At 38.6% G+C, this 27,425-nt stretch overlaps 1 protein-coding gene across 1 annotated transcript in view; it reads right to left on the reverse strand.

Moving 5' to 3' along the window:
* GLIS3 (GLIS family zinc finger 3) overlaps window positions 1-27,425 on the reverse strand; it is a 173,231-nt gene that overhangs the window by 9,690 nt on the left and 136,116 nt on the right. Inside the window, exons 6-8 of the mRNA XM_059834214.1 lie at window positions 20,802-20,943; window positions 11,035-11,197; window positions 496-677 (exon numbers count right to left, since the gene is read on the reverse strand). Coding sequence (XP_059690197.1) covers window positions 496-677; window positions 11,035-11,197; window positions 20,802-20,943 — 487 coding nt within the window. The remainder of the gene's footprint in view (window positions 1-495; window positions 678-11,034; window positions 11,198-20,801; window positions 20,944-27,425) is intronic.

The raw sequence follows: 27,425 nt of genomic DNA on the forward strand, positions 1-27,425 counted from the left end.
TACTCGATTGAACAAAGAGGGAGGGAGAAGTCTTGTAGAAGCTGTTTACACAGCCCAAGTGGGAACACAGCTGTAAGAGACATGTATGCTAATAAAAGAAGAGGTTTCCATCACTCCACAAGTGCAAGGGAGAAAAATATTCCACCTCTTGAAAACCTGGTAACACTTTATATGTTAAGTCAGGAGGAATTAGAAGCATAACATCAGAAAATTAAAAGCAGAGGCCATCACAAAATTATTTGCAGTTCTATTTCAACAACAGCTCTGAAAATCATCTGAAGAGAAACACGTAACTCCATAGTGAGAAGAATAACAATTAGCCAAGCTAAGAATTTTAAGGAAGTCTGAAGGCAAGGTACTGAAGGCTACTTCCCAGAGTCTTTCAAAAGGAAACATGCCTTAAAAATATCAGCGCCAGTCCTTGAAGCACTTAATTTGAAGCCAAGCAGCAGTGACAAACAACTAATATCAGTGATGAAGATTCTTCCTTCTTACCTTGGATGTGGAGGCTATTTGGTTGAAAAGAAGGGTTTGCTGCTGGCTGGTATGTCTTTAGAGGCATTCCTGCAGGCTGTTGAAGGTGGGGAGGTTGTGGAGTCTGTCTCTGCATCATGTGATGCGGAACTGAAATATTCTGGGGGCTGATGTGGTGAGGAGAAGGAGATGGAGCAACAAACCTAGGAATTCAGAAACACAAAACTATAAAATCCCCAACAGATAAGAGCTAAAGATTGTTTCTACTTTACTTAGATCACTATAATATTTAGCAGTTTGCATAGATACAGACTTCCAAAAGAACAATGTGCAGCCCACATACAGAGAAGGTGTATTTTCAAATGGTGACATAACATTAGATTTGACAACTGGGAAATTAAAAGTCTGAAGTGCACCCTTATCATGGAAAACTCCTTTTAACTTCTGGGGGTGGATTTAAGTCTTAATGGGAGGAGATAACTCATGGGGGACCTGATTTCTGAGGCATTGCCAGCTGTTTCATTGTAAGGCTTTGTATCAACTGTATCTGTCAATAAATAGCTGTCCTCACTGGAAGTGAGCTGTCAGTTCTGGTCATTGGACACTGAGGAGTTAGTTATAAGGTTCAGGTCCAAGTTCAGGTTTCAAGTTCTAGAAATCTTTGTATGTTACACAGAGCAATTTGAAAATAAACAATCTGAAGCCAATATAATGAATACAAAGGCAAGTGTTAAATCGCTTCCAGTTGGGCAGAGTTTGACCACAACAGAATGTTGATCTGGACTCAAAGTATAAACTTACACGCCTGGCAGAGGACGAGAACCATTCAGACTGAACCTGGTGGTGCAGCTGCCACAGAGGTTCATCACTTCAGTGGTATATTTTGCACAGCTCTGTCACTACTGGCACTACAAGTATACACACTACTTTGAGGATTTTACATGAGGGTTTTACAGACTTTGTAGGTTTAACTTTTTTCTACATTTCCTTAAAATTGCATACCTCAAAGTACATTACAAACAGGTGCTACAGTCATTTTTGCAGATGGAAAGCTGAGGTTATAAAAGCTCTGGTCTGTGCCCCCGATGACCAAACTATAAACTAGACCAATGGGGTCTGATTAGTAAAGGAAAGATCAGCCTGGGCTCAGGAATGGCTCAGGGTCACTTTCTCATCCATGAGAGGAGAGGTGGGAAAGCCAACAAAAAAGAGCCAGGATATTTCTGCAAGAGGGTGAGTGAAAACTGATGTGTTATTCCTGTCAGAGGTCAGCCTCTCTCTCCATTCCTAAAAGCAAGCTGCAAGTCTGTGCCAAGCAAGAGCACCCACCTACCCTTCTCTGTGGTGGGTGTACTCGGTAGCTGCTGCCAGGAGGGATTAGTGCTTGCAGCTAACACAGTCTGCCAGGATCCTAAAGCATGGATCTGGTCCCTGTTCTCCTGAGACTGGACCTCAATACATCAGATTACTTTTTTTAACCTAGCAATAAAGAATGTTTTTCCTGCAGAAGTGTAAAGAAGCTGTAATCTCACTCTGAATACAACACAAGATGCAACTGCAGTAGTAGCACTACAAAATGCCTCCGGACAGGGTCACTCTACAGGTTATGACTGCATTTAAATCCAAGACACCTGAGATCTTTTATGCTGCAGCTCAGAATCAGTATCTGCCACACATTATCTGTGTGATTTTGACTTAATTTGAAACCTATTTACTACATTTCTGGTAGATCCATAATTTACATTTGGAGTATAGCAAGTGTGAAGATGAACTTCGGATGGCTTACTGCCTATTCAGTTTTCTTTGAGAATCACATTTTTAGGCATATTAGATAGGGTTTGAATGGTCTTTGTGCTGATTTGGTATTAACTTCATAAACAAATATATTACTTCAGATATGCTATATAGATGGAGGAAATACAGATGTCACTGCTGAGTCATTGAGTCTTTAATGTGTCAAATATTTAATTGTTCCAGACAATTGATGCAGTGTAGACTTAAAGACATACTAGGGAGGAAGAGAATAAAGCATGCATTTCACAAAAATACTAGAGAATAATTTTTAGAAAAAGAGAAATCTGTAGCTATATTGTGATAAAAATATCAGAGGTTTTTAAAAAGTGCTCCAATTACTTGGTTATATGTCCCCCGAGTAAGGACTGGAGTTAGTTTTTTGTATAGCACTCACACAGAAAGACTGTTACCTGCTGCCAGAGATTAAGAGCAATGCACAGACAGTCTTTTATTACTATTATTATTTAAAAAGTCATGGGATATCATCCTCTGTGTTTTCAAAATTAATTTGTGAAAATTTATCTCTGAAAAATGGTTTTAACCAGCAGCCAAAAACAGGGAAAAAATCCTTTTCAAAACTCAAAGTGAAAAGCACAGTTTTACAGATTTCACATTTGATTTAACATCCAAAAAGCCCTCCCAATAATAATGCACTACTTTGTATAGCCAGACAGGATTCCTTTTTAGTAGACTTTAGTGGTCTTTATAATGATTTATGAATCACTTCATGAATTCCTGGCTTAGTCATATGGGTGTCTATAGTTATCTACTTTTACTTCCCTTCTGCCTAACAAAAGAGAAACTTGGACTTGTCTCAGTCCAGATTTGTCCCTGAACAAATCACAGTGTGTTACTGGGGGAACTGCAAATTTAATTTTGTTCCTGAAACAATCAGGACCAGCTTGTAACCACTTGGAAACTGCCATCAAGAATTGTGGCCAAGCCTTGGAGCCGATGCAACCAGGAACCAGCCAGATTTGCAGAACGGTGCCCCTCCCTATGCCTGCTGGACGCAAAATCAGAGCAGGAATGTTTATGGAACCAGCAGGTGGCCTCTCCCTTTCCAACAGTAGCTAAGAAAAAGTGGCCTGCTGGGGAATGACTAGATGTGGTATTAAGCAAGATAGATGACAAAGTTACCAGAGCTTACCTGTTTTGATGAGATTAGTTAAAATGGCACATACATAGGGGTTTTATTAATAAACAGTACTGGTCACGGCTACATGGAAAAAAAATTACTCTAGCATTTGTTGACTGGAGCTGTCCCAAATGTAAACTACATGCACAGTCTAAGAAATGTGTGGAAAAGGAAGGGAAGAGGAAAGCTAATAGTGTATTTATATAGTATAAATAGTGTATTTATATAGTATTTCTAACCATTCATGCAGTTTATTTTAGCATGGTTGGCCACCTGTAAATGAGTCTTTGGTGTGGTGAGGAAACAACCTTTTATGTCTCTGTAGCAAGGATATATACAAGGTGTTTCTTCACCTAGAGTCTCAAGTGCTTTGAGACTCCTCGATTAAAGTACTGGCTGTGCTGAATTTCTGGGCAACAAAGGGCTGAAGGGGTTATTTTTGTAGGTGGAGAAAATACCGAGAACTGGGTGGTAGAGAAACCCTTTGTTGTTCAACTTCCCACCAAGCAGAACTGCCATTGCAATCCAAGACAGTGGAGACAGGTATTATAACTGTGATATAAAGTTGTCACTGTTCAAGCTGGTTGGAAACAAGGAAAGCAAGAAGAGAATTACCATTCAAAGCTCTGCCTGACCTACACCTTTTTGATGGTGCTTCCCTCTTCCATGGGAATTTGAAAGACTCATCACCTCAGATTTATCTTGGGTACTGTTCTTCTAGGCTAGCAGTCTTTCATTTGATTTCACACTTGCAGACTCAGGAAGCTCATGGAAGTACATGACTGGCCCAGCAATATTGGACATTGTGCTTATAGAAGAATCTCTCAGTGGGCTTCTCCCACCTTCACTGCTGGATGTCTCCAAGAGTTGTCACCTGCATTCACTTCACAGAGCTCCCGGTAGCTAAGTAGCCAGCTCCCCTTCCTAAGGGGAGAAGGGAAAGCAGGAAATTTGGTCCAAGACTGGAGCCAGCGTGCTGATGACAAGAAAAATTCCAGGTCTTTCATTGATTTCAGACCCATGTTAAAAGGAAACCCCTTTGACTCACTGCCTGCTTCACTTACCCACCTTCTGAAAGAGAATAGCAACTCCAAGCTGCACAAGAGGCTGAGTTTTCCTTGCCTTTTTTACTGGAGATTAGGAAAAGGGCAACAGAAAGAACACAAGGCAGCAGCCCAAATCTTTCTGCTCTTCTGTCCTCCTCCTCCAATGTTTGAAACCTCACCCTGCAGAAGCAAGGAGTGCAGGAAGGATGGGAAGGATGGGAGAGTGGCATTTTGGGGGCAGAACTGGGGAATGATTGATTGCGAGATAGACTTGGAAGTGAGAACCATTACAGCAAAGGAAAGCTGGAGTTACATATCTTCTTTGTGAGGAAGTCTGGAAGAAGTGGCTAATCCAGTTGCTATATATGCACACACATGTACATATACACACATATGGTGGGAAGAAGCCAGGCAGTTCAAATCTCAAAATGCAGACAAAAATTGTATACAATCATTAAAAAAATCTAAGATGTGGCATCTGATATATAATTTCTGAACTACTGTTTTTAGCACTAATGGTACCATGAATTCCCCCTCATGCTTCTGGCTTTCCTCTCTCTATCAAATTCTCCTTCCCATGTGGCCATATTCATAGGATATCAGAAAGCACATTTCAGATTTTGAAAGATTAGCTTGAATCACCAGAAAAAAGTGTAAGGGCAAACTTGCTTTAAAAAAAAAAAGTGTGAAGGTAAACTTACTCTGACCCTTTTTTGTAGTCAAAGAGAATCAACTTTGTCAAATCTTTGAGAGCTGCTAATCTATTCTAAGAAACAGGACTTAAGACTTTTTAGTGCCTTTTGGTATATAAACCAGATTACATAAAAATGTCTGACACAATCAATTTTTCTTTTTAACATAAAAAACATGTTAAGAACCCAAATACCGAATAACTATTTGGGTTGCAGGACAACAGCTCTGTCAATCTCATACCCCTAGGGGGTTAGTGCATTTCTGCTTTTCCTGTTTGTACTGTTTCAGAGTTGTAGAAAAAAGGCTGGTTTTTGCTAAATTCAGCAAAAGATCATTATTTCATATTCCATCAAATTCTGTGTTTCATTTTTCCCAACTAGTAGTTTGCTGGGAAAAAGGTTAATTCCAATTATTATACTGTTTCAAATAAATTCTGCAGGGGACTAGGAGCATGACAAAAATAACAATAACAGCATATTGTACTATAGTAGTAATAATAGCAAGTGAAGGGAATATTTTCTTTGCTTGGGAACAGCAAAGAAAATACTTCCATTGCAACTAAGTATTTGTTAAAAATATATTGAAAAGAAACTGCATCTGCATATACCTGAGGAAAAACGAGAAGACATAGTTTACCTACCATTAATCCATGGTACACTATGGCACAAAATGCTACTAGCAGGAATTATTTGACATAGGAACTATGTAACTACGTTGGATGTAGCTACGTCTTCATACTCTGCTTTTTCTCAACTTTGCACTGAAAAGTAAAGCATGTGCCATCATTTAGACAACATTGATCCTTATGGTTGCTTTCAATATGCTTCCAAAATGGAAACGGAACATTAAAGCTGAAAACTTCGGTCTTTTTTTTTTCTTCAGAGGTCATAGTTTTCTTTGAACAATTTGTAAACACGATTTATTGGGTTGCTGCTCTGTTAACTGCCTGAGTTCTACTCCTTTTTATTGGGCTGCAACAGTTTGGAAACATATATAGATGTTATGCAGTTGACACAGCCAGGAGATCAGCTTTCATCTTATTACAGTTGAAGTTTTGTCTGGAGAGAGGACAAAAGTATAAGCTCCCTGTAGCAGGTTGCTGTCTCCAAAAGTGTCCTGTCCTGCACTTTCTGACAATGCTAAGTGAGGTGCAATCTGTGCTCGCTCCCTTTTGATTGCCTTTGTATTTCTAGGCAAATCCAGAAAATCTGGGATGATGTGTTCATTCTCTGCTTTAAACATCCCTGTCATTCTGCTGTGATCTCACATTTTGGTTTGGCTCCACACTTTATGCTGTGTGCTAGTGGCTTTTGCAGCTCCTCAGTCCACTGTCAGTGGGGGAAACATTCTGTTGTAATACAGTATTCTGTAACCCAACATATTGCACTTTAAGTTAGTCCAGCTCTCTATCAATGACAATCAAATAATCATGGTTTAAAAACACTTGTAAGGAAAGCATTGCCAAGCACAATTTTGAATTGAATGTTTTCCCCAGAAGTCATGAATGCATTTATTTGACCGAAATAATAAAACCCTAAATTTTTAACGTACCTATGATACAACACGTTTCTCTCCAATGATTCTTCTGTTGCAAATGATTTTTTTTTTAAAGGAAGGGAATCTTCTCCCATAACAGAAATATTTTGGCCAACACAAACCAAAATTTTTCTCCATAGTTTTGTTCACCCACCAAATTTGCACTCGTCAAGCTCTGCCGCACACCCTGCACAGCAATCATCCCACAGCAGGTTTCTATCCCCATGGAGTTTCAGGGAAGTAGACTGCATGTGCCAGTAGACTTTAATTTTATATCCTTCTTTTCAATCATTAATAAGTGTCTAAAAATCCTTTTCATGCTCAAGCTTCAGGAACACAGGAACTGCTATTTCAGATCAAACCAGTGGTCCATCTAGCCCAAAGAAGGGATGGCAGGAAGAAAGACCAGCCCCTCTGACGAGCACCAAATGCTCTTCAGTGAGAAGAAAAAAGGAGAATTTAAGTGGAATTTAAAGTGGAATTTAAGGAAAGAAGCTGTGAGCAGCCACCTCAATATACAGATTGCCTGGAGACAGAGATATATAACCTTAAAATCTCTCTTAGCATTTTCTGTGGCTGTATTGTATTCGAGAATGGAGTTTCTTGCAGATGCAAAGAAAAGGAAAAGAGTGCCTTTGGAAAAAAGAAGTGTGGAAACAGGCTGGATAAAAATTCCAAGCTTTGCTAGGTCAGCTCTGAAAGGAGGTTGTAGTGAGGTGGGTGTCCATCTCTTCTCCCAAGTAGCAAGCGACAGGACAAGAGAAAACGGCCTCAAGTTGCGCCAGGGGAGGATGGCTATTAGACTGGTTATTAGGAAAAACTTCTTCACTGAAAGGGTTATCAAGCACTGGAACAGACTGCCCAGAGATGTGGTTGAGTCACCATCCCTGGAGGTATTTAAAAGAGGTGTAGATGTGGCACTTAGGGACATGGTTTAGTGGTGGACTTGTCAGTGTTAGTTAACAGTTGGACTCGATGATCTTAAAGGTCCTTTCAAACCTAAATGATTCTATGACTTTATAGGTCAGGTTCAGGGTTAGACTCACTGGCACCTGCACTCTTTAGCACCTGTCATTTATATGAGTCATTTGGTCACTAACAAAAAAAAGTGATAATGTCTTAGCAGACAATCCTCTGAAGTGTCCCACTCCTGGAAAAATATAACTGTACTGATTTCAAAACCACACTGTTAAGGTCTTTAACTAAAGACTTTCTTTGAGGCAGCCCCTTGTATGCCACATACAAAGGGTTTTGTAATATGCAAAGATTGGATGTTTTGACTCCTTGGTTAGAACTACTCAGAGGCTTTTGCTTCTGGAAGTCTGAATTGGACCTACTTATTATTTTACAGCAAAAGCATAAAAGGAATAAAACCACACACTCAAATAAGCAAAAAGAAGCACTGTTGCAGAACTTATTACAGCATTACAGTAATGCTAAACTGAACAGTTCAGCCCTAAGTCCTTTTTTCCAGCTTTACACAGTCTCTAGAAATTCCTGTCAAGCTTCAGGGACATACCGCTAGCTCTGGTTCACAGGAAGGTGAAAAATCATCTGGAACACCAAGTCCAAATGAAAAATTCTGTTCTGGTTTCACATCGGTTAACTGGCTATTTCTTGCACAAAAGGAAGCCTTAAAATGCAAAATGTGTATGTTGGGTAATTCTGGGGCACTGAGCTGCACATGTTAACTATGCCATATAAAACCAAAATTTTTTATCTGGGTTTTAGTTAGATTGTTTTTTCAGCTTCCATGAATGCCTATGTCTTCTTTTACTACAAAAATAAGTGAAAAGTAAGCCAAGTACATATTCCCTTTTATACATATGCTTTTGGGTACCGTTACCATTTGGTACCTTCAATGAACAGTTGCAATATTTCATATTAGAGGAGCACTGAAAGTTAGTATCAAAGAGCTGGAACAAAGAAAATGTAAATCTACTGTTTTATTATGCACATTCTCTCCTTTGATAAATGGAGTTGCTTCTTGGATCGAAACTCTCTATCTGACTTGCACTTTGTGTACATTGAGTTTTGTACACAGAATGAAAGCAGTGTAAGATGTGTCCCATGTTTGGTTCAGCTTCTCATGTTAATAAGGCTTAATCAAGTTCACTCTCTCCCTCCCATCACCTAGGTGGAGAAAGACGCAAAAGAAGCCCTCCAATTATTTATCTACCCCATGGTACCTGGAGACATAGGGAGAGTGCTTATTTCCTTCTGCTTCTGTCACTCACGAACCTGAGTCTGCGGTCCAAAATGGAAGGGGCACATGACTGGCCCCCAGAGTTGCCAAAGCAGCCAGGCCAGCTTGGATTGGCTTCAGTCCAACAAATGCAGACTATTGCAGGGGCGAGTGCTGGTCAGCCAGTCCTAGCTCTGAAATTACCCCAGGCGTCAGGAGCCGCACAGCATGGGGGGAACAAATCCCCTGCTTGCAGCCCTAAATCCTGCAGTCCTTTCAGTGATGAGACTGGGATAAACAGGGTGATTCACACCTTTCAAAGACAGCATCTCTGGCACTTTTATACTGAAGTGTTGGTTTGTTCACTTCACATTTTCACAGCTGACATCACACCTATGATGTGGTGTAAATGACAGCCTACTCACAGGGCCCCTACGCGAGTGGACTGTATTAAATTCAAGATGCAGATCCTGCATTAGTTTTTCTTTTAAATGTTTCCCTTAATTTGTACTATATGTTCTGTAATCAAACCAGCACTGCTGTAATACTTTTTTTCTTTTCTGAATTTAAACTGCCATTTGTCACACTACCTAAACGAAGATACTGGCATCTTTTTTTTTTTTCATCCAAAGTAGCTCCACATACGGGAATTAGCATTTAAAGCCTTTTTAGAGAGAGTGTATACAGTTAAGGCATGAGAAAGGAAAGTATCACACTAGCTTTTTGTTATTGTTATTCTGCAGAGTACCATAGTATCCTGAGGTCTGTAATGCATTCAAGGACTTAATGAGTCAAGTCATACTCTAGATGTACCTGCTGTGGTCCTACACCAGTAACTGCCTCAGAAATGGGCTAATGAAAAGATCACTGTCTTTCATCATGAAATTTATACCTGTAACAACTATTGATCTGTCCCTGCCTGTTGCCTCATGCTCTGGCAATTGTTGGATATGGATGTTGGACAGTTCACGCACTGGAGAGAAAACTATACTGGGAAGGAAAAGACTCTGGGTCAGGCAAGAGAGCATGGGCAGCCCCAGAGTTTGCACAGAAGGCCACAGCAAGGCAAGGGAAAAAGGTCAGGACCATGTGGCCAGGAGTGGGAAGGAAGGACTGATCACAAAATGAGCTCCTAAGGTCATGAAACGGCACGTTCCATCTCAGACTGGTGTACAAAAAGCTCAATAACTTCCAGTGGCTCCAGAACTGGCGGAATTCACACATGCAGTCTGAAACCAAAAAGTACTTTCACCTGTTGTCAATACCCTGAGCCATCATGTTCTTCCATCTTCCTGACACAAGGCGGAGTAAGTACTGCTTTCATCCAAAGAAATTATGCTCATTTATCATCGAAATCTAGTGAATGTTCTCTTCAGGTTTATAATTGGACACTTGGTGCTCTCCAAATTACTCCCATTTCTGTCACTTAAGGAAATGAATCACTTTGAAATACATTAATGAAATATAGCAATTTATCATTCAGAGCACTGAAAAATAGGGATATTAACAAAATAATGTTTAAGTATCCATATACATATAGTAAGAATTCAGTATTTTGTGTGATGGTGTAGCTTCCTGATTTTTCCACTGAAAAGCTATTTGCTTAGGCCTCTTCAGTCTTGCGATCTGGTAGACTTCTGGTTCAATGAACTAAGTGGAAATCTAGAATACCATACACTATATAAATAATTGGAAAGATCGCTGAAAATAATTTGGAGAATGTCTAAACATGAAAATTAAACCACTTCCAAGCAGTCTACTTTCACATCACTGAAATATCTAAAATCACGGAAACAGCAAAGGTGAAGGGGTTTGTACCTAGCCAGCATAAAATAAATCCTGACTATAAATCAAGCTCTCAAACCAGTGAATTAAAAATTCTTTCATTATTTATTGGTCTTAATAAAATGCCAAGAAAAAAAAATGCCAAGTTCCTGCAGAAATACTTAGTATTGAGAGAATACCGACAGAACATGGCTCTCCTACCACAAGCAAACAGAAACATGAATCTCAGGGCCCTGGGTACGCCCATACCCAGAGTAATTGTTACCCGGGGGCTGCCACCAGTGACTTTCTGCGCACTGACAATTCAGTTTCCACCCATCCTGGCAGCTGTGAAGGCAGTCCTCCCCCAGGCTCAGGGTGCGAAAAGCGGGGGCTGGTCTTACCTCTCTGAGTCCGCAGCTGAGAGAAGAGGTAACTGGGGGAGAGGATGGAGAGGACTACCCTGTACGTTACGTCCTGGGGAGGGGTGGCTGCTGGGGTGGGCCAAGGACACTGCCCCAGCTGCTGTTCCACTTTGACTTGTCTGTGTGCTGGGGAACACGGCCGCTGAAAGCAGAAGGAGAGAAACAACCCTCATCAGGCAGGCGATAGCATTGATAACTGACCAAATACTAATAGGTTACACCTCCCCTAAAGCTGCAGTGCCAATTCTTAGCAACTGACTGTTTCTTCTCAAGTGTTGCTTTCTGTCCGAAGGGAAGAAAAAAACACACATAAAAAATAACTAAATAATCTTTTCTGCTCCCGAATGACACTTTCAAAAAAACCAGGCATGACATGGCTGTGCTCCTTGTCTTGGGAATTTTGGCTGAATAATGCTGCAAATCTTCTATAGCTTCCTGTTGTAGAAGAGGTAGCAAATACTTCCTAAGATCTGCATTTTTAGAGCTAGTGAACAGAAAGCACAGTTTCGTAAATGGTGAAATACTTTCTACATTTTCCTCTCAGTTGTAAAAATCCCAAATTTATTGAAGAGGTCAATCCAAACTCAGATATTGCTATTATTGCCCCCAGACTTCCCAGTAATGCATACAAAAAATTTAAACTAGCATGAACAGTTTCATAATTTTCTATGAGGTTGCTCTTGTATACATTCCAAATAAGGAAAGGTTCTGGATGATTAAACAAAAAGCAATACAGGACTCCCTCTGAATATCCTAATTAGTTGACCCCAAATCCTGTAACCTCATTTTCAGAAGTTCTTTAAATCAGGCAGTCAGAAGGTAAGACACTGATTACCAAATCCCTCTGAAAATCCTGTTACTCACATCTGTGTCAGGTAGCTTATGTCAATGTTGAAAGGCAGCCAAATACATGCTCTTCAATATTTGATGAACCCTGAGAACAAATTAGGTAGGCTGTCTACAACATGAAAATGATCTCTCACTGTTTGGTTGTCATATCTTCCAGTGACTTTATAAAGAAGTATTGTTTAGGCCTAGTTTACAGAATCAAATTCTACCTATAAAACTTGTGTTATGTTAGTGAATATGTTTGAACTAATGATTTAAATTTACTGATAAAATCCTAGAATTTAAACCAGTTCCACAAAGGGCATTGTCACTGGTAAAAGATCTTTCTAGGCTAAAATACCTGCATGGATGCTGCAGTCCTAGCAGAACAAACACTACTTTAGGAGTAACCCCACCATAGATCTGCCTTCAAGAAAATTATTTCACAGGTCAAAATACTGAATGTTGCTACGCAAGACCAAAGGGTTAAGAGTCCACCTCATCTCCCAAGTCCTCAGCCTATTTCTGAAAAGCCTCTATTCATCACACCAGATATTCACCAGGCTAAGGCAGAGTTAAGGAAAGTCTCAGGAGTTTAATTATGCTGTAGCCTCCTTAAAAAGCAGTCCTGGACATCTTTCAGCTGGTGGAGATGACAGACAGTGCAAGATGACGGATAGAAAACCACTTCGTGAATAAAAACAGCTAATATAGATGCTGCAGGGGTAATGTAAAAGTTTAGGGAATGTTGGCATGAGCCACACTGGTGAACAAAGCTGGAAGAGTAGAGGCTGCCCTACCACATGGTCAGGAGGACCAACAAAAATGCCATGCGGATGCCCTCGTCACTATCCTCTACTGTTTGCTAATTCTTACATGGACCAGAGTCTCCTATTAACAACCCAAGTGGCAGCAGACATCCGATAGCAGAAGGCATCCCAAACCTTAAGAGAGGTACAGAGGATGCAGATCCCACAGGGAGATGAGACATCACTTAAGCCAGCTGAGTAACTTACTAAGAAAGGGCTGAGGAAGAACCCCTGCTAAGACAAGGGAAGGTAGCTTTTGTTGTTTTTTCACTTTGCTTATGCACCCCAAAAATCACTCTCTCCACACCCATCTCTCAGAGTAGCATCAAGACAAATGCAAAGGGGAAAACAAAGGAATGACCTTTTGAATTTATTGTTTTATGCTTACATGCAGTGCGGAAGAAAATACTGAAAAACAACCAAATGCACATTCTGGCAGAATAAGCAGAGGAAAACCCTGATTGCAAAGGAAAGGAAATTGCAAAGGAAAACCCTGATTATCTAAATAAAACCAGAGATATTTAAATTATTGCTTGCAAAAATAGCGTAACGTGCATTTTCCCATGAGAAAACCAGTAAAATGTGTAAGAAAATACAATTACTTAGTTTCCCAGTACTGTGAGCTTTGAGTTTAAAACAAATTTCTTCAAGACTGTGGTTGATCAGGAGTAAAAAAAGGCTGGACTATGACTGGGTTTCCAGCATAAAGTAACAAGAGTTGCTCTTTATTGTCATAGCTGTTCTCTGCCACAATCATGATAAGGATTTCAAGCAAGTATTTTCTAAGTTGTGCTTGCACATTTCTGGCTGGTCCAGGCTGCAATGGTAGCACAGGTTCCCACAGCACTACCAAAGACCTGGTGACTCTGTCCCTGCGAAAATGTTATCTGTAGCCAGGCATGGGCAACCATCTGTCCTTTCTCTGAACTAGAGCAACCGAAAGCCCACTGCAATATTCACCATCGTGGCAGTCATCTGCTACTGTAGTACCTTTTGGCTAGGTTTCCCAGCAATTTCTCTGTACTTTTTTCTATTTCTGATGAAGAGACAGTATACAGTGTAAGAGAGTAAGTCAGTTAGTAAGAGCTAACTATGGCAGGGACCAGAGGGGCAGGTAGGATATTTAAAAAAGAAAAAGCATACATATTAGCTGCAAAAACATATTCCTGTACACAGGGTATGTTAACTGCTCACAGCATGACAGAACATACCTGGGCTCCCACAGTGCCTTGTAATGAAGCCTTTGAGAGCAGCACCACGAATGATAGTGTGGGAGACCGTATAACACCCACAGGCGCAACACATCTTTTATCAGTGCAGCTTCTTACTGCATAGAGGTACTGAGCTGACAAAAGCACCTCCGTGGATACCCAGTGAAGTGAAATCGCAATGCTGACAGCTGCTTGCCAGTGGAAATGATACTATTAAAACTTCCTAGTGTAGACATGGCATTGGTCCAAGCTACTACCTGAATCTTGTAAATACCAATTGAAGGGAACCATTGTCAGCCATTGGCAGTCTACAGACTTACGGCAGCCAACAAATATTGTCAGTGACAGGTCATTTCCCTAGTAGAACTAGTCTTAAAAGACTGACAGAAAACTTTGGACGCTAGGAAACTGCTAGATATCTTGACCACTTTTTCTTGGAGCTGTGTGTGTGGCAAGCTCTTCTAGAGGTTTAGCTGTTAAACACGAGTAGCTTGCTCAAAGTGCCGGCAGGAAGTATCTACACAAAGGAATGTCTCTTCAGTGCCTGATCCCATTAAACACCTGATTTGAATGGTATGAAACTGAACAAATGTTCATGGCAACCAGCATGCTCACTGACTCCAGTATATCACCGCCAGGTAGGTCCACACAGAAAGATGCAGAATTAAGTGTGTTACTTAGCCAAAAGGCTTCCTACAACACGGCTTTTCTCTCTGTCAATACAAGATAAACTGAAACACTTAAAGTAATTTTTAAAAGATTCAGATATTCTGAAAAAACCCCCCAAAACAAAAAAAAACAAAACAAAGAATTGTTGATGCTGTTCCTCTGTGTCCCTTAAAAGCCCAAGCTACACCACGATTTACAAGATGGATATAACCTGTAAGTCCTGAATGTGAACCTCCAATTGGGTTACACCCACTAAGTTTCAGCCACAGAGAGGGATGGGCCACATTTTCATTTCTGGAGTCTCATCACAAATCAATTTATCAACACATAAGAATTTTCCATGAGAATATCTCTGCAAAGGCTTCTCTATGAGAAGTGAAATTCACATGCATTCTCATAATGCATAGGAACAAATTAGGTGGTTGGAAGAGAAAATGCTGATTCTGAATAAGGTTGTTTTAAAAAAAAAGACAGCAAACTAGCATTGAAAAAGTTATAGAATCCAAAGCCTAAAAAAAAAATATCTTTTTTTTTTTTTTAAATGGAGCCAGAAACCTGTAATTTCATGGAACATTTTTTAAATGCAGAAGAATCACTCTCCCCTTTGCAAATTACCAACAATGGTATAATTAACTATCTTGGATTTATTACTGTCAAACCAGCATTCTGTCAATCTATTTCTGCCCCCAAAATACCTCTCCTCTTACCACTGCCAGCATGAATTTGGAGTAAGGCTGAGAATTCTTTCCATATAGAATAAGACAGCGTGAAGGTTTCATTTTGTCGCTCAATTAAAATTACATACATACATTTGCAAGAAAGTTTTTTTAATGACTATATTTAAACTTCCATTTCTATAAGGAATATTTATGTGATCCTTGTGAACAAGTGATTTACTAGTGCACAGAAGGAAAAATATGAAATGCTTTTTGCACTTCGGAGCATCACCTCCATATACTCTCCCCTCTCACCTTCCCTACAGGATTTTGTGGCCAGGAATATGCGGGCATGTGCTGTGGTGAACCATAAGTAGTAAGCCTAGCAAATATAAAACATGCTGCCTGTGTTGCCTTGATCCTGCCCAGCTCATCTGTAAATCTGAAGACTCCAGTGTGCATGGAACGTAAGAAGCCACCATTCATTAAGAAGTAGAGCAGAAGTCAAAATCACATTATGAAGATAATAAGCCTGTCTCCAAAGTGGGTCTTTCACATGGACCATCTGCATTGATGATCTCTGTATCTTTCTTCAGATGTTCTGCAGGCAGATCAGAGATAGTGGAGGCATTCAAGTACTGGAGGGACCTAGAAAGCTAAAGAGTTTACAAAGTCCACCCACTCAAGATATTCGGATAGAAGAAGAAAACAAGTCTAGAAAGCACTTTGTACAGTAATCCAGTCTTGTTATATGGAGACCTGTTCAATCAATCTCTGTCTTTTGAGATTCCTTACCTCACGTATTTAGACATCTAAATGCTTAGAACATAAAGTGGTTTTGTGGTAAAGATCTTCCACATGTAAAAATTGTCCTAAGACACCACACCATCTAATAAGAATCTTTTCCCCTACTCCACAGCTCAGAAAATAGGAGAGGAAAATTAAGAAAGTCACTAAAGAATTACTAGGTGAGTCAGAATAAAAATCTCAGAGTTAGTTTACAGGTAATTATAGGCCTCTGACAAAAACGGTAAAATGGTGCTTCCTTAAAGCTTCCCAATTGCAGCCCAAAGCAGCCTATAATATAAATAAGAAAAGGTGTGTGGTTCTAATTTTTGAACATTCTTTGATCTCTTCTCTGAGATGGACATGATAAACATTTTCTAGTCTTGTTGCTGGATACTTGCCATGATGGGCAGCTAGACTGATTGAGAAAATTGGACAACCTGGAAACTCCTGTAGTTTCTGAGATTAAGAAATAATTAAATCCCTGGGGCAATAAAATGGGGTCTGCATTGGGATTTAAAGTTGTTCCTGCCCTGGCACCTTTACATTACATCCCTGCCTTTCAAGACAGATTCTTGTCTTTCAGTGGATTCCAGTTTCTGAAGTTCTTTCTCATCATGAAGAAAGTAACTATAAATGGTGCAGTTGCCTTGTTGCTTACAATGCTTCTACCAATTCATCAGTAAATGTTCTCTTCTTCACAATGCAAACCCAACACTACCATTACACCAAGTTTTGGAGAACCATTAAGCTGTCGCAAAATGGAAATTATAAACCTAGAAGTAAAACTGTTGAACAAAAGGACAAGTCTGAAGGGAAGTAAACTATCCTCCTTAAAACAGATAATACTATTAACACTTTTCAGCCCCCTGTAACATGTGTATGGTCCCACCTGGTAATACATCACATTTAGTAGGAGCTCTGGATATGTATGCCATACTTAAATTCAGCCAAAAAGGTGACAACAAAGATCCTCTTAATTGTTTGTTACCCTATATCACCTCTTTTGCATCCATTCTCTATGCATCAAATACAACTCCATTTTTCACTGCAATGGCCATTCATATCTCAGTTCTTCCTTCTCATTCTTTTTTATTTCCAGTAATGAGCCGTAACTACTTCCCAAGGCCGTCAGCTTAAACAGACTTCTTTTTCCTCAGACATCTCCCACACTGCCCATGGTGCCTAATGGTTAGGGAGCTTGCTCACTGGGACAATTGCTTCAATAAAATTCTTTCATTTTTCCTGTATGAGTCCTCTATCCTCTACCTGCCTGTTCTATCTACCTACTGCCCTAACATTATCTTAGACATAAACTCCTTTGGGAATGAATTCTTTTTTATTATGTGTGTAGAGCACCTAGCTCAGTACCATTTCAATGGGGAAAAAAAAAAAAAAAACCCACACAAGGAAAAGTAACACTTTCCTGTGGTTACCTAAGTGAAACACATCTTAAGTCTTAGGCATAAAAGTAGTCAGGTCAAAGTTTCACAGTACTGAAGCATGAGGCATTATTTAAAATACACCTAGAACTGCAAAACTTTCTGTAACTTTCCTGATGCAATTTTTAATTTCCAACTTTCAAAGAAAATCATGCACTTGACAAGCTTTAGTAATATCGTTTGCTTGCTCTGCAGAAGAGCAGAGTGTGATATTCAGTAACTATTTATAAATGAATGACACATTTTGGTTTATTCTTAAATATGAAATGGTCAAGTTTTAACCAAACAGCACAGTAAAAGTAAAATTTTTTTGTATTGCATTATTTATGATTCTTTCAGCCTCAGGGATTCTAGACTGCACTACACAAAATGAGTTGATACGATTTCACAGTAGAAAAGCCATCATTCATATGTTCTTATTATGAATGAATTGCTCACATCTTCATTCTATGAACTGAATAAATCCAAAAGCCTATGTATTTTTAAAAATTAAAACCTAGATGCTACCAGAAATTTCACACTTCAGTAGAAACAGACTTTGAATTTCTGTTTTACAAAATATCACTATGCTTAGCCTTAGAAGAGTACATATGCTTGCTTAACTTTAGACTGTAAATGTAATTTTGTGTCAGTTTTAGGCAAAGGCTCTGTCATCTTACCTCACTGTATTAGCAAGATTATACTCAGTTCAGATTTCTTTTATAAAAAGTCACAAAGGCCATAAGATAAGAAAAAACACTTATGCAGTCTTAACTTTAAGTAACAGATATGTAATCAAAAAGATTATTGTTGTATTTCATGTAAATATTTCTGTGTTTGCAGATTCTGTACTTTAACAGTACAGAGAAACAGTGATCATCACAGACATTGTTGTACTTTGGTAAATGGAAATGGACTAGCATCTAAATGTCTACTTTTGTCATCTCTTACATATTTCTAATAGTTTGCTTTCAAACATTTATTCTGTAGATCTCTTAGGAAAGGAAAAAACCTTCCTTTGCTTTAAATGTGCATATATGGTAAGAAAAGTAACACTCAGGTGAGAAAAGTTTGTTTTAACAGCATTGGAAGAACGGAAATCTGTTCCTGTTTCTACTTGAAAAGTAGCACAGACACATTTCAGCTAATATGCTGTCTCTAACAGTTCCCAGTAATGGTTACACATTTTATTTTTCAGAGAAGTCTCAAATTTTTTCTTCATATTTCGAAAAAATGTTGTTTTGAGAGAAGTTTGAAGGGTAGCTTCTCTAAGGCAGGACACTTAAACTTTCATATGTTTTGCTTTTCTCTCTGTGGGGCATGAATAATTTTCATATTGCCATTTCAATAAAATAATTCTATCCATGTTGGAGTTCTCTATCTCACTTATTCACATAGTATATTATTATGTAGCAGCCCTGATGAGTAGTTAATGAAAAGATTCATTTCAACTGGGTGGTTGTCAAAATGAAGTGACATGGATTCATCTGTGCCTGACATAATACCCTCAGTTAATCAATGTGAAACAACACAAGTGAATACAACTACAAGAAATTTGCCAAGTTATAGATAGCTGTGAACACGTGTAAGGGAAAGCAGTTTATTACTTACAGAGAAATTAATGCTAATAAAAGTATGTTGATTAATACTGTAGAAAATGCTGTACAATAAGAAGCAGTGCCAAGTAAGAAAAAAACAAAAGAAATAATTATATCAAAGAACGTCCGTAGTTAGTAGTGCTGTAAACCCCAAGTATTGAAAGCCAAGGCATGAATGAAATTACAAAAAGTAATGCCAGTCTCAGAAGCTGTCTATGGGACATCACGACTGCAGACAATTGCCAGCTAAGGGCTGGCTGGAAGCAATAGTTTTACTTGGCTTAGGATCCTAAGAAGTCATGGGGCAGCAGTTTGTTCAAGCTGCTGTCAGCCTAGGTTTGGATTAACTCAGCAGCTGCAGTTTGATACTTAATCATAGTCTGGAAGCTAGGCTGGTAAAAGAGCTGAGTGCTGAACAGATTCCAGTGGCAATCTCCTGTGAGAATGTCCTCAATTTCTGAAAACCTGGCCTCAGCTCATCTGACACACTGTCCCCACCTAGCTTCCATCCTATCTAAGGACTTGAAAGGAAAAGGAAAAGCTGAGTCTTTTATTCTCTCTCAGTTTTGCACATTACACTAGGTAATGCCAGTAAATAAATTTTTAAATCTCAACATTCCTCACTATCCAACTCCCTCTCAAAGTACAATATAAATTAAGCAACTGTAACCAACACTATGTCGCTAAAGGTCCCTGGCCAAAATCAGATCCTTAAAATCTGAAATTTCCTTTAGCTTTCAAATAACAGATGTCACACTCAGACTATATTCAGACTAAGGCATTTAAAAGTTAACAACATGCAAGTAATACCAACTATTTTATAACTTAGGATGCAGTCAATCACGACTTCAAATTTCCTGATTTTTGTCATATAAACCTACCTCGTCGCCAACTATCACGTAGCTCACAACAGCCTAGATAGAATTGATAGGTCTACAAGCCTCTCAGTAAAATAAAACCACTTATTGAAGTGGTCACTTATTATAATGTCATTTTCAGCACTGCGCATAGCGTTCGGCCAATTTTTTCACTTCCTACATCTGGTTCTCAATTAAAAGTTGAACTGCTAGAAGATGTAATGCATTCTGCCTGAAAGTGAAAACCAGATGTCTTTACAACTACTAAAATGCTGCATTAAAAAATGTTAACATCCTGCCCATCGTTGTCATGAGCTTTGAGATATATTAACACTCATAACTTATCAAATGGTTCAAATTTAGCTGAAATGTGAACAATTGTACATTCAGCCACGTATGACAGAGTTAGGTATTTTAATATGAAAATCTCAGCCACTTAACTGAAACAATAAAATAGGATTTTCACATTTCTAGCATAAATGTGTTTATTGGCATATTTATGGTCATAATATGAGAGCTCATAATGCAGTATTTAAGTTCATTAATGTAGGTCTATTGGAAAACTGGTAAGGAAGAGGAAAAATACTCCTTTGATTTTAAATGAAGCTTAATGAATTCAAGATGTCTACCAGGAACGGTAGAAGTGAATTGCTAGCAGAAGTCAAATGCCTATAGAGCAAAAATACTGCTTGTTGTTGCAGCAGGTCTTTTCATAGATATAATATGATTTGTCCTGCCTCCCTTCAAAAAATGTGTAAAAATCTGTTCAAAATCTTTTTTATATTACTTTGCAGATTCTGTCCTTCTCATGAGCTAGATATGGATTTTAGAGTACATCCTAAACGGCAAAATCATCCCTATTCTTAAGTGAGCAATAATATAGCAGGTTGTTTATCTCTCTTTTTCTATACCTGGGTAAATATCATGAGCAGGCCCTGGGGAGTGTCCCATGGTATTATCTGCAGCATCATGTGGTGATGGGGTTGGCTGGAGGGGCTGTATTGCAAGGCAGTTATTCAGGATGTCTTGGCCAAGCTCTGAGCTTGATCGCAACTGAAACACAAGAAATAAAAAAGGAGAAATGATTATAACATGGACAAAAAAAAGGAAATAAATCACAAAAATCCTTAAGACACTGAAAACTTTCAATGAAGAAGTGTTGAGGGGTTAAGAGAAAGAAATGGAGCGCAAGCAGAATTCTTCTCTTAAATCCTGGTTAATATCCTTCCATTATAGCAGGCATTTTTCGAATCTGAGGAAGAAAACTCTTCCAGATACTTAACAAGACTGTACTCAGGACAAGGGCTACTTGTACAGAAAGGACCTTGGACAGATGAACTTAGGTGTGTTCTCTTATCTTACACGGCAAAAGAGAGAAGAGTGTCCTGATTCACGGATAATGGAGATTTATCAAATGTCTAACATCTCTTGTATCAGTAGAAGGATGCTATAAAAAATATTTTCCGGCTGGTTTAGTGCCCTGAACTGGCTCACTGAAGGACCAGAAAAGCAAAAAAATCCCAAAAGGAAAATAAGGAAAAGGGAGAAAGCCTACTGCAGCACCCTCACACAAGGCTGTCCTAGCTGTAATGCAAAACTGCACCCTGAGGTTTCCGGAAGATGGATGCTGTTGCGGGCTGCTTGGACTGATGCCTGTCGCAACTCCCTGCCTGATGTTACTGTTATACATAACAAATATTTGCCTGTTCCTTACGGCCATCTCGGCTCACAGGCTGGAGTGTTCATTTAAAAGCATGAAAAAGGAAGGTCTGTGCTTATACGCATGTGGACCACTGCAGTGGCTGAGATGCAGATAAACATGCTGTTCTGTCACTTGTGCTGATGAAGAGATAGTTCATGCAGCATGATGGACAGAAACCTGACCTAGTGCAGTAGGATTTGCTGCATTCATGCATCAGAGTCCCAAGAAGCAAATCTCACAGATGCAACTGAGGCTTCTCCTCTCTTTTTGGTGCCATGAAAAGTGAGCAGGTGATAGCAGTTAGAACATAACCTAGCACCTCTAACAAACTCCTAAGGGGCAGAAGAGCAACAACAAGAGAAATTTCTGTCCATCCTATACTCAGAAATGAAGAAAAAAGAGTAAGAGGAAATGTTTCTGAATGCAACTGTAGAAAGACCTATTATTGTGCCACAAGATGCTGACAATCATTCAAGTGGCTTCTGATGATATGCATTAGTATAAACCCATTGCAACAGAGTGGAGAGTTGGTCTTACACATCATAAGCACCTGAGGTAGGGTGACTGTAATAAGAGATATTATGCAGCCTATAATACCTATGCACAGACTGTGCATGCTGTAGATTTTTCCTCCTCTCAAAAATTTAGTGTCATTAATTAAGCCCAAACGTATACTACCTTTGTGAGGTATACTTGTTATTCTAGAACTTGCTATTCTAGAATTGTACAGAGAGAGAGGGCGGGGGAAGAGAAGGAGAGAGAAAAGGGAGAAAGGGAGAAAGAAAGAGAGAAATACCCTGAGAAATGATTTTCATTTATTATCCATATTTACAATCTGTTATAAGTACAAATGCTGCTTCCAGTGTAGCATGTATGGCTGTCTACTATTATACACTAATTACTCTGGTTTTATTGCTATTACTAGTAACATGACTTTTTCATGAAATTAAGTGCATGTGAAATTAAATGCCAGATATATCCAGATTCAAATTCTTATCAATTGCATTATTAATGAGCATTGTGTGATTTTAAATTTCTATGGAATCTAATATGAAAATAAATACGAAAAAAGCTGACTTCTATAAAAAAATCAGGAATCTATCACACAGAATACAAATTCACAGAGATTGCCTGTGCAAAGTTGGTTGAGCAATTTTTTTCTGTGAGAAACTGCTCAGTTTTCTATGATGAGATAGCACTTATATCGATGAAACAATGAGTAGAACTAGGAAATGAGAGCTAAGTTTTACACATTAGTTACAAGTATTAAATAACAGCAACAGCCTATTTTACACATTTTTCTATTTTGCACTGTTCAGGAGGTTGGTTTGCATTTGCAAATCCTTTGATACTGAGAACAAATCTATCATGACAACCTGTGCTAACATAAATTTTCTGGCTTGCCCAACAGTCAATGCTTTTAAAAACAAACAAAACCCAGGATCAACATCAGAAAACCAAAAACAGTGAAACAAACACTGGGAGACAGCTGTGATCTGATTTCTGAAGACAGTTCTTAATCCATGCATTGGTTACTATTGATTCATATTTAAAACCACAAGGGCTAGAAATATAGGTTTTATAAACTTACACACACACACATACATGTATATTATAATACGTAAGTTTAGAATGACAATATATGTATTCAACATACATATCGTGAAATATACTGAGCAAGAGGTGGGTATTACACTGATTTGTACAACTGCAAACACACACTGCTAATTGAAATTGCCAATAAAAATACTAGCCCAGGCCTTCTATAAACCCTCACCAGATAACAGGTGCTGAGAATAACTACTCTCCTTTACTGCAGGGTATGTATGTGAGTTGCTCTTCAAGAGTAATTACTGTTGCACCATTGGAAAGGGTAGAGAGCAAGGGGTAGAGGACCTCTTCTCCACTGCTCAGCAGAGCAGGACCAGAAATGGGTAAGCTTCCTTTAGCAGAACGAGCTGCTTCCCAAACTAGACACAACTTCTGGAAAACTCCATTCCCCACCACTACTGTTTTCTGTTGAGAGAGACAGTAACCATGCTTTGGTTGCTGGGTCCTCCTTCCTCTGCCATCTAAAACTCATCCTCTGTGCAATGTTTTTCCAGATCTTTCATCTGTACCATTAACAGGGCTGGCATAAGCTGTGGCCTTTTTGGAACAAAACAGACTGCAAAAAGCACTCTGGTTCAAATATGGCTGATCAAGGCATTGTTATTTCCTGTAAGACATTCAGGGTAAAAAAACGCTCTATCTCAGTCAAATATTTTTGCATATTTTATAGAAAACTTTTAATAAAAAGTTCTAACTGAAACCAATACTTTGCATTTTGTCAAGAGCAGGGATATCTGAGTTATGATTTTTCTTTAGTATTTGAAGAAACACAGAACAAACAATGAAAAGACAGATTATCTTAAAAACAAGCAAATAAACCTATCATTCATTGCATCCATAAGATTTTATCTTCAGTTAAAAAAGCTACAAAGGAGAAATAATAATTGAACAGATCTAACAGCTGCAGTCTGTTTCTTGCTTTGCTCTAAAGACAACGCATGTCTTTTCCAGTTTAGACTGTAGACTTACCAACCAGCTGAAAAAGACAGTTGACACTCTCTTTGACTTCTGTATAAATCATATCCCAGCACAAAACCCCCAGCATCCTGGCTGCAATACCTTGCTTTCCCCATGATCACCTTGTTTCCCTCACGATCACTCAGCTGAGCACCAGTACAATCACTCTGGGACTGAAAACTTGCCAATCTATTTTTGAGAACTATAAGGTTAGAAAGTTACGTTGCTGAATGATGAAATCAGTAACTGACAATTTTGCCATGCTGAGCACAGACATTTTCTGTGTGCTGTAATGTAGCCTAAATTTATGGCCAACGAAGGTGCAACAATCAACTGCTCAGCTCACTTATAACTTCCCTGTACGAAATACCTGTTGGAAATAATAGATTTTCAATTTTGATAGCTCAGTTGTATGGTAGACTTGTGAAGTTTTGTGTTTGGAAATCTGAGACATTTCCATTATCACAATGTGGCAGCTTTTTCTAATACACAAAACAAATCCCTGCCAGTCATGATTTACAATGGTTTTATTTCTGTGACAATCAACTAATGTTTATCTGCTTTCAGATCAGTGGATGGAAATTCTACTCCTGTACATTTTAGATATGATTAAATAATTACCCAAGTTTAAATGATACAAGCAGAAGTAATTAGAAGGGAGTAAGATTCTACATTCTTCAATTTTGAATTTCATTCTATTTGAGTCCAAGAGCAGAGATGTGCTATTGATCTGATGCATGACATAATTCCAGAGAAAATGTCTCCTTAAAAGATCATTTGTTTCATATTTCTCTAACCAATGTACGTTTTATCTGAGATCTGCATGTTTTTGTACAACCTGGCTCCTGTTCAATAGAAATCAGACACCATCAAGAAAAACATGAGAAATGTGTGTTTATGAATACACTTAGTCAGAAGAGTAGTTGTTTAGGATTTCTCAAACTTTATTAGTTTGTTTCCAAACGACATAAAATAGGATCTCAGTAACTTCAAAACCTGCCTATATGTACTCAGATTAACTCTAGTAATTTTTCCGCAAAGTCTGGCCTCCTCCAGTCATTCAAACATGCCAGTTATGTCATCAAATCACAGCATTTTAAATCTTGCTTTCATGAAAGCAGGCTTAATGGACTGTATGAATGCGGTGCACCTAGTAGAATATTTCCATATGTAAGGGAGACATTGGTTATAGTCTATTTATTTTGATGCAGGTTAGAGCTGCGTCTAAAAACAGCAAAAAAACCCTAAATACTGCTATGTTTCACTGAGAGGAATTGTTTTACACTAACTGTAATACCTTTATAAATGCATTTTTGTTTTCATTATAAAGCTAAGGAGGAATTTCTGTTATTCACATAGTCTGTGTATTAAGTTTACTAAGCGCTATTTGTCAAGTAGAGAATAAACCACTCATTTTTACTGCCTGTAAGTTAAGCTGGCTCTGGGAGAAGGAAGCAAGACCTGTCTACATAAAGCTACATATTGTACTAGTTTTTCTGAAGGAGTAGACAGAATATAGTATTTGTACAGTTAAAATTACGTCCTGTTAGCACCATGACATTGACAGTACACAGATGTGACCACTAAAAAATTAGAAGTTCAATAGGAAGCCATGCTATGTGACAGTGTTTACTCATATTATAGGTTTGCTTGCTAGATCATCCCTTTCTCATGCAGAGCAGCTTCAAGGTCCAGTGCTTTCTTGCACAGTACTGAACCTTTCTGACAACAGACAACCAAAGTTTACATTTGCTAAAAGTTTATGCTTGCTATGTGTTCTAATTCTTACCTCTGGAGGCTACAGACTCCTTGGGGCAAAGAAGCAATGCAGACAGAAGGCATGCCTCAATAGCCTTTGTTTCCAGTGAGTCATCTGGGCAGGATTTCTAGAGAGCCATAGCATTCATTCATTATTCTGCTAATTGTCTACCACAGCTTTCAGATATATGTGCATGCTCTTTTCATCTGCTCTTACATTCTGTTTCAATTAAATGTTAGGCCAGAAAAACACAATAAAAATCAAGTTAAACTAGCCTATCTGCACAGTAGGGAGTTACATTCTATACAAGAAATAGTTACTTTTGCTCCTCTCAAAGTTTTACTACAAACATTTGAGTTCAAATACAAAAATGGCTTCCACCTTTGTGACCTAGCGTAAATCAGGAAAACATACCAAAAATGTTTTTCATCCTCTTGCATTAAAAATCAAAAGGATCTGGAACCTACACAATTGGCTAACTTTGGCAAATTTCAAGTCAAGAAGAAATTCTGATTTTGAAGCTGTACGACAAGAAGAAGACACTGTTACACTAAGATCGGTGACACTGAGATGAATTCTACCTTTCTTATACCTAGAACAGAGAGTTTCCTTTTGATTGGTATTATTCTAATATGAGGAATAGTTTGGGTTATGTCTTCATTAAAATTATATAGAACACCAAGAACACCATTTTAAGGGGAAAAATTGCAGCTGGGACAGATCTGAAAAGAAACTTTGAATAAAAAAATCACACTGAGAATCTTAATTTAAAGAAGGGAAGTACAGTTTGAGTGAGATGTATTGTAAGTAGCCATTTTCTGAAATACACAAAAATGCTTGTTCGGTCATAGTTCTGTTGAAAACTGATTATTATTTTGCTCTACATATTTGGAAGTAATGTGTTTTAACATAGAAGGCCCCTAAGGGTGCTCCTTGTTGTGACATCCACTGTTCTGGAGAATTCCACATTTTCACAGATTTTGACTTCGTTGCTTTCTCACTCTAGTCATAGAACTGGAAGGCACCCATACAGATGCATGCGCACGCATGCACAGACACACATACACATTACCTCTCTCCTTGCCCCATATCAGATTGTATCAAAGCTGAAAACATGCAACTATCTTATAAAAAACACCGCCTACATTATACCTATGACCCTTCTTATTTCATCCTCTTTTTCTTGCAGTTCCAAGAGGCTTGTAGCTGTTTTTTGTGTGAACAGCAATCTAAGAGCCGAGCTGGGCCATTCAAAAAGCAGGAAAAAACTGTGGTTTTGTGCCAGACTGATTTGGAGATATACATAGTATATGATGTTGCTAAACATCAGCTTTTCCAAGTAAATGCAGCCTGACAAAGAAACCACTTGTACTGCAGAGTGATTTGCTTTCCCTTTCTAAAAATACATCTGTTTGGCAAATTTTCACTTCATGAGTGGAAAAATGTGGAAAATAAACAACTACTTATCCACCTGGTGCTTCATTCACCACAAACATATTTTTCTCC

This window comes from Gavia stellata, chromosome Z (assembly GCF_030936135.1).
Source record: "Gavia stellata isolate bGavSte3 chromosome Z, bGavSte3.hap2, whole genome shotgun sequence".
Taxonomy (NCBI): domain Eukaryota; kingdom Metazoa; phylum Chordata; class Aves; order Gaviiformes; family Gaviidae; genus Gavia; species Gavia stellata.